At 44.9% G+C, this 10,344-nt stretch overlaps 3 protein-coding genes across 3 annotated transcripts in view; 1 reads left to right on the top strand and 2 right to left on the bottom strand.

Moving 5' to 3' along the window:
- Positions 1–246: 246 nt before the first annotated feature.
- LOC127002273 (U-scoloptoxin(16)-Ssd1a-like) lies at positions 247–1,472 on the top strand. Its single transcript, XM_050868084.1, has 3 exons — positions 247–425; positions 582–711; positions 1,035–1,472. The coding sequence occupies exons 1-3, from the start codon at positions 320–322 to the stop codon at positions 1,129–1,131; spliced, it is 333 nt and encodes a 110-aa protein (XP_050724041.1). The 5' UTR covers positions 247–319; the 3' UTR covers positions 1,132–1,472.
- Positions 1,473–6,598: 5,126 nt separating this feature from the next.
- Positions 6,599–8,965, bottom strand: LOC127002175 (uncharacterized). Its single transcript, XM_050867862.1, has 3 exons — positions 8,661–8,965; positions 8,373–8,505; positions 6,599–8,085 (listed from the first exon to the last, which is right to left on the bottom strand). Exons 1-3 carry the CDS (start codon positions 8,764–8,766, stop codon positions 7,947–7,949), a joined length of 378 nt encoding a protein of 125 aa, XP_050723819.1. The 5' UTR covers positions 8,767–8,965; the 3' UTR covers positions 6,599–7,946.
- Positions 8,966–9,250: 285 nt separating this feature from the next.
- LOC127002177 (U-scoloptoxin(16)-Ssd1a-like) overlaps positions 9,251–10,344 on the bottom strand; it is a 1,213-nt gene continuing 119 nt past the window's right edge. The window contains exons 1-3 of the mRNA XM_050867863.1: positions 10,298–10,344; positions 10,013–10,142; positions 9,251–9,690 (exon numbers count right to left, since the gene is read on the bottom strand). The exon at positions 10,298–10,344 is cut by the window's right edge and continues 119 nt beyond it. Coding sequence (XP_050723820.1) covers positions 9,594–9,690; positions 10,013–10,142; positions 10,298–10,344 — 274 coding nt within the window. The 3' untranslated portion in view covers positions 9,251–9,593. The remainder of the gene's footprint in view (positions 9,691–10,012; positions 10,143–10,297) is intronic.

Raw genomic sequence — 10,344 nt, 5'->3', positions numbered from 1 at the left:
CCTTGAATCAGGAGTGAAATCCTCCCTATCGAAATTTGCTGATGACACTAAGGCGGGTGGAAAGGCCCTCAAGAGACCCACTGCGAATCATTAAAAAGGACCTCAATCAAATTATCGAATGGTCTAAAAAGTGCTAAATAACTGCTACTACTGCTGCTGCTGGTGCTGCTGGTACTAATTTAATTTTTAATATAAAAACACTAATGTTGGCATCCACACCACGGGTGGGGCCTTCAAGGCAGTATATATTCAGCGGGCAGCGCGGTGCGGGCAGTCAACACCCAACACCCACAGCCTCGACAGTGCCCACAGTGCAAGGATGGGGATGCTGCGAACCGTGCTGCTGGCCGAGACCGTGCTGGTGCTGCTGGTGCTGCTGCCTCAGGCCAGGGCCGCCGTATCTTTAGGCGAAGCCAATCATCCAGGTATTTATATATTTAATTAACATTACCAAGGTTCATACACTCTAGAGAGACGTGGAACATTCTGGAGTGACTTATGGAGAGGGAATACAAAACTTCAGCAGCACGTAAAAAAAATGGAATGACGCCAAACATAAAGCCTTCTCCGTGTGTCCCCAGACTACCCGGGCCAGTGCTACATCGAGGGGAGCGGTGCTGTGAAGGAAGGTCACACCTGGAACTTGCCCAACTGCGTACAGGTCGCCTGCGGCAAGCAATCAGAGAACAACATGTTTGTCTATACATTTTCGTGAGTACATTAGCCTCGCAACACCGAGTCAATACTTATTAAGTCCTAAGGTGAGTCACCGAAGAGAATTTCCCAACGCTTTCGCGTCGAAAACAGCTTACTGAAGCACATAGTTTAGGCACAACCAACCAACATACTGGCATGCCTAAAACACAGTGTTTTATAGAACAAGTAAAAATAATATCAGGAAAGGTGTAAGAAGTCTGAGTGTAATTATTTTTTCAGCAACTGTTTATTCTCCTCGGATGAGATAATGACACCGAGTTATTGTTTCGCATAATTTAAGCCTGGCCTTGACTGTTTCGCTCCATCATTACTCACAGGTGTGGCGTCCGAATACCGGCGCCAGGCTGCATCATCCACAGGGACGAGTCGGCCCCTTACCCAGACTGTTGTGGCGATCAATTCTGCCCTAATTAGCGGCCCAGCCAACATGACCCTGCCCAGCCTACACCGTCCTGCCGACCTAGTGTGACCTTATCGACCTCAATCACGTTATCCTACCTGACTTGGTCTAGATTATTTGTTCAAGGTGAAACACTGCGTTGACTGATGATTACTTTTCGAATTGGAGATGGTTTGGAATATAACAAAATTACATCGACCGTCTTATCATCCAGCCTCAGCCAGCCAACCCTATCCTAACCTAACCTGATCTAACACACACGATTAGGATCTTCAGGCCCGCTTGTTTGTCCACTATGTATGCATATTTTTTGTCTTATTCAGATGCTTTGAGATTAAATTACATGACAATAGCATTCATGGTGTTTTACGAGTCTCCTTCACCTCTAACCCTCTTCCATCACTCCTCCTCCTCCTCCTCGGAACTACCGCAAAGCTTTACCAATTTCAACTCCAATAAGACGACAACGACGAGGAGGGTTGTGACGGAGAGGAGGTTCGAACTGAAGTACTGCAAAAAGAACGTCATTAAGTCATTGCATATCTGTGTGTGTGTGTGTGTGTGTGTGTGTGTGTGTGTGTAATTCACCACGGCCTGATCACGTGTTAGACTCGTAATTGCCAGCAGGTACCCTCCCGACATGAGCAAGTGCTCTTTATCGTCGATCTATGGATAGTGTGTGTGTGTGTGTGTGTGTGTGTGTGTGTGTGTGTGTGTGTGTGTGTGTGTGTGTGTGTGTATTATTTTTCATTATTATTGTTGTTAATTATTATTATTATCAAATTATGCGAAACAATAACTCGATGTCATTATCGCATCCGAGAATGCGATAAGTGCCTACGCCCCCCAAGTTGGGTGTGAGCTGGAGGAAAAGGAAGAGTTCTGGAGTGAGATGGAGGAAGTAATACAGAGCATACCCAGAGAGGAGAGGATCATTATTGGAGCAGACTTCATTGGACATATCGGAGAAGGAAATACGGGTGACGAGGATGTGATGGGCAAATATGGTTTGGGAGAAACGCAGAGGGACAAATGGTGGCTGACTTTGCGAAACGGAGGGGGATGGCATTAGTGAACACCTATTTCAAGAAGAGGGAGGAGCACAGAGTTACATATAGAAGTGGAGGAAGGAGTACGCAGACAGACTTCATACTGTGTATTAGAAGTTACTTGAAGGAGTTTAGTGATTGTAAGGTTGTACCCGGGGAGAGTGAGGCAAGACAGCACAGAGTGTTGGTTGGAAAGGTGAGCCTGGCAGAGAAGACAAGGAGGAAATTTAAGACTGAACCAAAGATCAAATGGTGGAAATTAAAGGAAGCGGAGTACAATACGACGTTCAAACACGAGGTGACCCAGGCCATGGCAGGAAGGGAAGAGGTCAGTTGGGAGGAGATCTCAGAAACGGTGAAGGAAAAAGCCACCAATATACTCGGGACTACTTCGGGACGAAGAAAAGAAAATAAGGAAACCTGGTGGTGGAATGAGAAAGAGCAGGCTAGCATAAACAGGAAGAAGCTGGCGAAAAAGAATTGGGATAGACACAGGGACGAAGAAAGCCATCACGATTATAAGGAGATGCGTAGCATAGCGAAGAAGGAAGTGGCAAAAGCGAAGGAAAAGGCATACGAAGAGCTGTACGAGAAGTTAAACACTGAGGAAGGGGAGAAAGACCTCTACCGACTGGCCAGGCAAAGGGACAAGGATGGGAGGGATGTGCAGCATGTAAACATGATAAAGGATGCAGACGGAAATGTACTGACGAGTGAAGAGAGTATATTGAGAAGATGGAAGGAATATTTCGAGGATCTAATGGACATAGAAAATGCAAGGGGAAGAGGCTAAAAGAGATGGAAGAGCTGCATCAGGAAGTCCAAAGGATCAGCAGTGAGGAGGTGAGGAAGGCCATGAGGAGGATGAAGGGAGGTAAAGCAGGTGGTCCAGATAAGATACCAGTGGAAGCCTGGGGGAGCTTTGGAGAGATGGCAGTGGCTTGGTTAACCAGACTGTTCAACAAGATTTTGGATGGTGAGAGGATGCCGGAGGAGTGGAGAAAAAGTGTGCTACTTCCAATTTTCAATAACAAAGGTGATGTGCAGAGCTGTGGAAATTACAGAGGAATTAAGCTGCTTAGTCACGTAATGAAGATATGGGAAAGAGTTGTGGAAGCGAGACTGCGAAGAATTGTGAGGATCAGTGAGGAGCAGTTTGGATTCACGCCAGGGAGAAGCACAATGGACGAAATATTCGCTTTGAGGATGTTGATGGAAAAGCACAGGGAAAGACAGAGGGAGTTACATTGTGTATTCAGAGACTTAGAAAAGGCTTACGACCGAGTGCCGAGAGAGGAACTGTGGTATTGCATGAGGAAATCGGGAGTGGCAGAGAAGTGTGTGAAGGCGGAGAAGGACATGTGCGACGACAGCGTAGCAGCAGTGAGGTGTGTCGCAGGGCTGACGGAGGGTTTTGGAGTGGAAGTGGGACTGCACCAAGGATCAGCTTTGAGCCCTTTCTTGTTTGCAATGATAATGGACAGACTGACAGAGACAAGAATCCCCGCGAACCATGATGTTCGCAGACGACGTCGTGATTTGTGGGGAAAACCGGGAAGAAGTGGAGACAGAGCTGGAGAGATGGAGATGCGCATTGGAAAGAAGAGGATTGAAAGTCTTAACGGAGACGTCGGGGAGACACTGCGGCTACCAGGTGTGGAAATATCAAAAGTGGACGAATTTAGGTACTTGGGTTAAGAGCAATGGAGATTTAGGCAGAGAGGTTAAGAAGAGAGTGCAGGCTGGATGGAATGGGTGGAGGAAGGTTGCAGGAGTCTTATGTGACAGAAAGGTTGCTGCTAAAACAAAAGGGAAGATCTACAAAACTGTAGTGAGGCCAGCCATGCTGTACGGTATGGAAACAGTACCACTAACGAAAATACAGGAGGCGGAGTTGGAAGTAGCGGAATTGAAAATGTTGCGATTTTCTCTGGCAGTGACGAGGATGGACAAAATCCGTAACGATTACATCAGAGGGACAACACATGAACGTCGATTGAGAGGCAAAGCTAGAGAGGCAAGATTGAGGTGGTTTGGGCATGTCAAGAGGAGGGACGAGGAGTATGTGGGTAGGAGGATGCTGGAGATGGACCTACCCGGCAGGAGGAAGAGAGGAAGACCAAAGAGAAGGTTTATGGACGCAGTGAAAGAAGACTTGCAAGTGGTGGGTGCAACAGAAGAAGACGCAGAAGACCGAGCGCGCTGGAGGAGAATGATCCGCTGTGGCGACCCCTGACGGGAGCGACGGAAAGAAGAAGATTGTTATTATTATTATTATTATTATTATTATTATTGATATAATCAACGTAGTTATGTCCTCGTCACTACATTACTTTCATTACTCTTCTTCTTCTTCTTCTTCTTCTTCTTCTTCTTCTTCTTCTTCTTCTTCTTCTTCTTCTTCTCCTCCTCCTCCTCCTCCTCCTCCTCCTCCTCATCATCATCATCATCATCATCATTATTATTATTATTATTATTATTATTATTATTATTATTATTATCATTATCATTATCATCATCATCATCATCATCATCATCATTATTATTATTATTATTATTATTATTATTATTATTATTATTATTATCATCATTATTATTATTATTATTATTATTATTATTATTATTATTATTATTATTATTATTGTAGTAGGTCACCTGCACCCAAAACCACCCACAACGCCGACCTGGACTTTGAGGCGGCGGTGGTTCATAGCCGTATCAAGCACAGGCTCTGTTAGCTTAAGAAAAATATATTTAATAATGTTTGTAATACTAAGTAAAGATGGTTGTCGGCCACAGTCAATGGCGGGCTGGGGCCAATGAATTGCTTTGTGAAAGGATATGAGAAAATATACCTATCACAACGCAACTCTAATGGATGGAGGTCGTAGACCAGTTTAATTATTCCAATTATCATTATTATTATTATTATTATTATTATTATTATTATTATTATTATTATTATTATTATTATTATTATTATCATTATTATTATTATTATTATTATTATTATTATTCTTATCATCAGACCTTGAAAGTGTTGCGTCATTTCTACATCGAAGGTCTTACTCTTCTTTCACTCTCACTCTTGCCCTGCTCTCCCTCCCTCTCTCTTCCACAGCCTCCCACTCTCCCCCTCCTTCCTCCTTTCCCACATCTCTCTTCCTCCCACTCTCCCCCACTTCCTCCTCCCACATATCTCTCTCCCTCCCTCTCTCTTCCACATCGTCCCACTCTCCCCCTCCTTCCTCCTCTCCCACATCTCTCTTCCTCCCACTGTCTTCCACAGCCTCCCACCCTCCCCCTCCTTCCTCCTCTCCCATATCACTCTCCCTCTCTCTTCCACATCCTCCCACTCTCCCCCTCCTTCCTCCTCTCCTCCCCTCATATATACTTTTTTTTATCTTCGTTAATGTGTCTAAAGAGATGCTCCCCTGACGTATTAACACCCCCAGTACTACCTCTTCAATATTTGCATTTCTGAGCATTATTTTGGCAAGAATTTCAATCAAGGAAGTTCAAATCTACTCCGTCGCAAAGGCATTTCGGTGACGTGAGTTATTTCGTAGCATTTCCTTAGCTATGTTGATCCCTGATGGAGACCTCGCTCGTCCCTGAAGGGTCGACGTAAGGAACGGGTCACGTGAAGGTGCGGAGAGGGGGAGAGGGAGAGGGAGAAGGAGAGGAAGAAGCAGAAGAAAGAAAGAGTTTGAGGTAAGCGAAACACACACACACACACACACACACACACACACACACACACACACACACACTCACTCATATATACAGCTCCATCTTTTTTTATACATAATGTGGGTTGGTTGTTCGGCTTTTATGGAACTGTAAGTAAATATTCATGAATTTGCCTCGAAAAGCCGGAAGTCAGATTTGAAAAATGAATGAGTTTTATAAAGTTGTGGGGCCAAGTAAATATAGAGAGTTGTGTGTGTGTGTGTGTGTGTGTGTGTGTGTGTGTGTGTGTGTGTGTGTGTGTGTGTGTGTGTGTGTGTGTGTGTGTTATCTTTTTCTTTCTTTTTTATCTTACCCTTTTCTTATTTTCTTCTTCTTCTTCTTCTTCTTCTTCTTCTTCTTCTTCTTCTTTATCATTTTCTTTCTTATTTTATTATTTTACTTATTCCCCTTTCCTTCCCTTTCTCTCCTGTTTCCCTTTCTCCCTTCGTTCAACCCCTTCTCCTTCCCCTTCTTTCCCTCCTTCTCCCTCTCCCCCCTCCTCTTTCTCTCCCTTTCTCTCTCCAATCTCCTCCTCTTCCATCTTTCTCCTGTCTGATTCACTCCACCTCCCCTCTTCTCCTTCCCCTTCCTTTCCCTTTTTTTTCTTGTTTCCCTTTCTCCATTCGTTCAACCCCTTCTCCTTCCCCTTCTTCCTCTCCTTCTCCCTCTCCCCCCTCCTCTTTCTCTCCCTTTCTCTCTCCAATCTCCTCCTCTTCCATCTTTCTCCTGTCTGATTCACTCCACCTCCCCTCTTCTCCTTCCCCTTCCTTTCCCTTTTTTTCTTGTTTCCCTTTTTCCCTTCATTCAACCTCTTCTTTTTCCCCTTTTTCCTCTCTTCGTTTTCATTCTTCACCCTTCTCCCATGTCTCGGTTATTCAGTTTCCTCTCCTCCTTCCTTTCCTCAGTCTCTTCTCTTCCCCTCTAAGTTATTTTCTCCCTGTCTTCTCCTCTCATTCGTCTTCCTCCTATTCCTTCATTCTTTCATTTCTGGTTTTCCATTATTTCTTTTCTTACCCTTCTGTCGCTTCTTCTCCTCTTCCTCCTCTTCCTTCTCCTCCTTCTCCTTTTCCCTCTCCATTCTGTTATTTTTTTCCTGTTTCCTCTCATTCTTTCATTCTCTCATACCTTCATTTTCATATTTCCTGCTTTACCCTTCTGTCGCTTTTCCTCCTCTTCCTCCTCTTCCTTCTCCTCCTCCTTTTCCCTCTCCCTTCCGTTATTTTCTCCCTGTTTCCTCTCATTCTTTCATTCCCTCATACCTTCATTTTCATATTTCCTTCCTTACCCTTCTGTCGCTTTTCCTCCTCTTCCTCTTTCTTCCCCTCCTCCTCCCTTTCCTCGCTCAGGTAATACAGACAGACACACAGACACTAAGTTCCTTTAATGACAGCTAATGAAAGGGGCTTACCTGCTTCCTCACCTTTCCTTTTGTTTCCCCTTCCCTTGCATCCTCTCTTCCCTCCAGGGCTTCTTGGGTCATATCTTTTAACATTTCGGCGGGGCAGTAAACATATTTGACAAGGCTTTTATTTGAGTTGTGGGCATTTTCAGGGGTAGTTTTATGACCCCGGTGGTAGTTTGACCCTTCTTCTGTACCATGAGCCTAAAAGAACACTCGTTAGAACCTGGTTAATCTCCCTTTTTGGCCTTTGAAATTAGTTGATGTGAAGGGTGGCAGCGACTGACAATGCCGACTGATCTCCGTCCATCCGTTTTCTTTTATGTAACTCCTCACATATACTTTTCTATTTCCTCTTGTGTTTGGGTTCTTTTGATTACTTTCTTTCATTCACCTTTTTTTTTTTCAAATGTATTCGCTTTCCTTTCCCACCGTTCTTTTTTGCTTTTCATTCTCCCCTTTCCTTTGTTTTCCCTCTTTTTAGTTATTATTTATTCCATTCTTTCACTTTATCTCTCTCTTTTTTGTAGCCTTTCCCTTTTTAATTACTTTTTTCACTTACCTTTACCTTCCTTTCAAAATGTCTACTCTTTCCTTTTCCTTATGTTTGTTTGTTTTTTCCTCTATCACGCCATTATTTATTCCAGGGTTAGAATTCCATTATACTTGTAGTACATTTCGGGCCATGACAGAAGACTGGGCAGAACTGCCTCCAGCAACAGTCCGGGTACGGCTTCGACTTCTGCCGGTCGATGATGCAGCCAGGCATCACGCCTGTGACCTCACACCTGGGAGTAACGATGGAGCGAAACAGTCAAGGCCAGGCTTAAGTTATGCGAAACAATAACTCGGTGTCATTATCGCATCCGAGAAGATTTAGCAGTAGCTGAAAATTTAATTACACTCAGATTTCTCACACCTTTCCTGATATTGTTTTTACTTTTTCTATAAAATATTGTGTCTTAGGCATGCCAGTATGTTTGTTGGTTGTGCCTAAACTATGTGCTTCAGTATGCTGTCTTCGATACGAAGCCGAGGGAAATCCTCCTTTGTGTTGCACGGCTAATGTACTCACGAAATAAACGAGATAATCATGTCGTTGTCCGAAAGCCTGCCGCAGACGGCTTGTGCGCAGTAGGGCATGTTCCAGGTGCAACCTTCCTCCACAGCTGTGCCGCTCTGCTCGACACAGCACTGGCCCGGGTACGCTGAGGACAGACGAGGAAGGCGTTATATTTGGCCTGCATCGTCTCGTTCCTTTTTTAACGTTCTGCTAAGGTTTTGTATTCGCTCTCCATGTAACACTCAAAAGTGTCCACGTCTCACTGGAGTGTATGAACCTTGGAAATGTTAAAAAAAATACCTGGATGATTGGCGCTGCTGACATATGTGGGGGCCCTGCTCTGAGGCAGCAGCACCAGCAACACCAGCACGGTCTCAGCCAGCAGCACACTTCGCACCATCCCCATCCTTGCAAGTGTGGGCACTGTCCAGGCTGTGGGTGCTGGGTGTTGACTGCCTTCACCGCGGCGCCCGCTGAATATATATTGCCTTGAAGGCCCCACCCTGGTGTGGATGCCAACATTACTGTTTTTATACGGACCTCAATGGAAACCCTGCAATGGATACATAGGATATTTGTTCTGGTCAGAAGTGTGTGTGTGTGTGTGTGTGTGTGTGTGTGTGTGTGTGTGTCTGGAGGAAGAGGTTTAAGAATATGACCACAGACCCTGTGTAGACGCCGGGATGACGCCTCAGAACTGCATGCAATGACTTCATGACGTTCTTGTTGCAGTACTTCGCTTCGAATCACCTCTCCGTCACAACCCTCCTCGTCGCTGTCTTGCTGGCGTTAAAATTCGTAAAGCTCTACGGTGATTTCGAGAAGGAGGAGGAGGAGGAGGAGGGATGGAAGAGGGTTAGAGGTGAAGGAGACTCATAAAACACCATGAATGCTATTGTCATGTAATTTAATCTCAAAACATCTGAATAAAAATCAAAAATATGCATACATAGTGGACAAACAACCGGGCCAGAAGATCCTAATCGTGTGTGTTAGATCAGGTTAGGTTAGGATAGGGTTGGTTGGCTGAGGCTGGATGATAAGACGGTCGATGTAATTTTGTTATGTTCCAAACCATCTCCAATTCGAAAAGGTAATCATCAGTCAACGCAGTGTTTCACCTTGAACAAATAATCAAAACTAAGTCAGGTAGGATAACGTGATTGAGGTCGATAAGGTCACACTAGGTCGGCAGAACGGTGTAGGCTGGGCAGGGCCATGTTGGCTGGGCCGCTAGGTTGGGCAGAATTCCTTGCCACAACAGTCTGGGTAAGAGGCCGACTCGTCCTTGTGGATGATGCAGCCTGGCGCCGGTATTGCGACGCCACACCTGTGAGTAATGATGGAGCGAAACAGTCAAGGCCAGGTTTAATTATGCGAAACAATAACTCGGTGTCATTATCTCATCCGAGGAGAATAAACAGTAGCTGAAAAAATAATTACACTCAGACTTCTTACACCTTTCCTGATATTGTTTTTACTTGTTCTATAAAACACTGTGTTTTAGGCATGCCAGTATGTTGGTTGGTTGTGCCTAAACTATGTGCTTCAGTAAGCTGTTTTCGACGCGAAAGCGTTGGGAAATTCTCTTTGGTGACTCACCTTAGGACTTAATAAGTATTGACTCGGTGTTGCGAGGCTAATGTACTCACGAAAACATTTGGACAACCATGTTGTTGCCTGAATGCTTGACGCAGGTGGCCTGTACGCAGTTGGGCATGTTCCAGGTGTGACCTTCGTTCACAGCACCGCTCCCCTCGACGTAGCACTGGCCCGGGTAGTCTGGGGACACACGGAGAAGGCTTTATGTTTGGCGTCATTCCATTTTTTTACGTTCTGCTAAAGTTTTGTATTCCCTCTCCATAAGTCACTCCAGAGTGTTCCACGTCTCTCTAGAGTGTATGAACCTTGGTAATGTTAATTAAATATATAAATACCTGGATGATTGGCTTCGCTTAAACCTACGGCGGCCCTGGCCTGAGGC

The sequence above is a fragment of the Eriocheir sinensis genome, chromosome 22 (genome assembly GCF_024679095.1).
Source record: "Eriocheir sinensis breed Jianghai 21 chromosome 22, ASM2467909v1, whole genome shotgun sequence".
Taxonomy (NCBI): Eukaryota; Metazoa; Arthropoda; class Malacostraca; order Decapoda; family Varunidae; genus Eriocheir; species Eriocheir sinensis.
Note: the sequence above shows the minus strand (reverse complement) of the source record. Positions and strands in the feature narration are given on the sequence as shown.

What these genes read in the sequence shown, in the direction of transcription:
- LOC127002175 (XM_050867862.1), bottom strand. Translation starts at nt 8,766, where the DNA reads ATGGGGATGGTGCGAAGTGTGCTGCTGGCTGAGACCGTGCTGGTGTTG. An exon ending in CAGCAGCGCCAATCATCCAG is followed by an intron (nt 8,506 to 8,660) that starts GTATTTTTTTTA and finishes GTCTGTCCTCAG; the next exon opens with CGTACCCGGGCCAGTGCTGT. An exon ending in ATGATTATCTCGTTTATTTC is followed by an intron (nt 8,086 to 8,372) that starts GTGAGTACATTA and finishes CGTTACTCCCAG; the next exon opens with GTGTGAGGTCACAGGCGTGA.
- LOC127002273 (XM_050868084.1), top strand. Translation starts at nt 320, where the DNA reads ATGGGGATGCTGCGAACCGTGCTGCTGGCCGAGACCGTGCTGGTGCTG. An exon ending in AGGCGAAGCCAATCATCCAG is followed by an intron (nt 426 to 581) that starts GTATTTATATAT and finishes GTGTGTCCCCAG; the next exon opens with ACTACCCGGGCCAGTGCTAC. An exon ending in ATGTTTGTCTATACATTTTC is followed by an intron (nt 712 to 1,034) that starts GTGAGTACATTA and finishes CATTACTCACAG; the next exon opens with GTGTGGCGTCCGAATACCGG.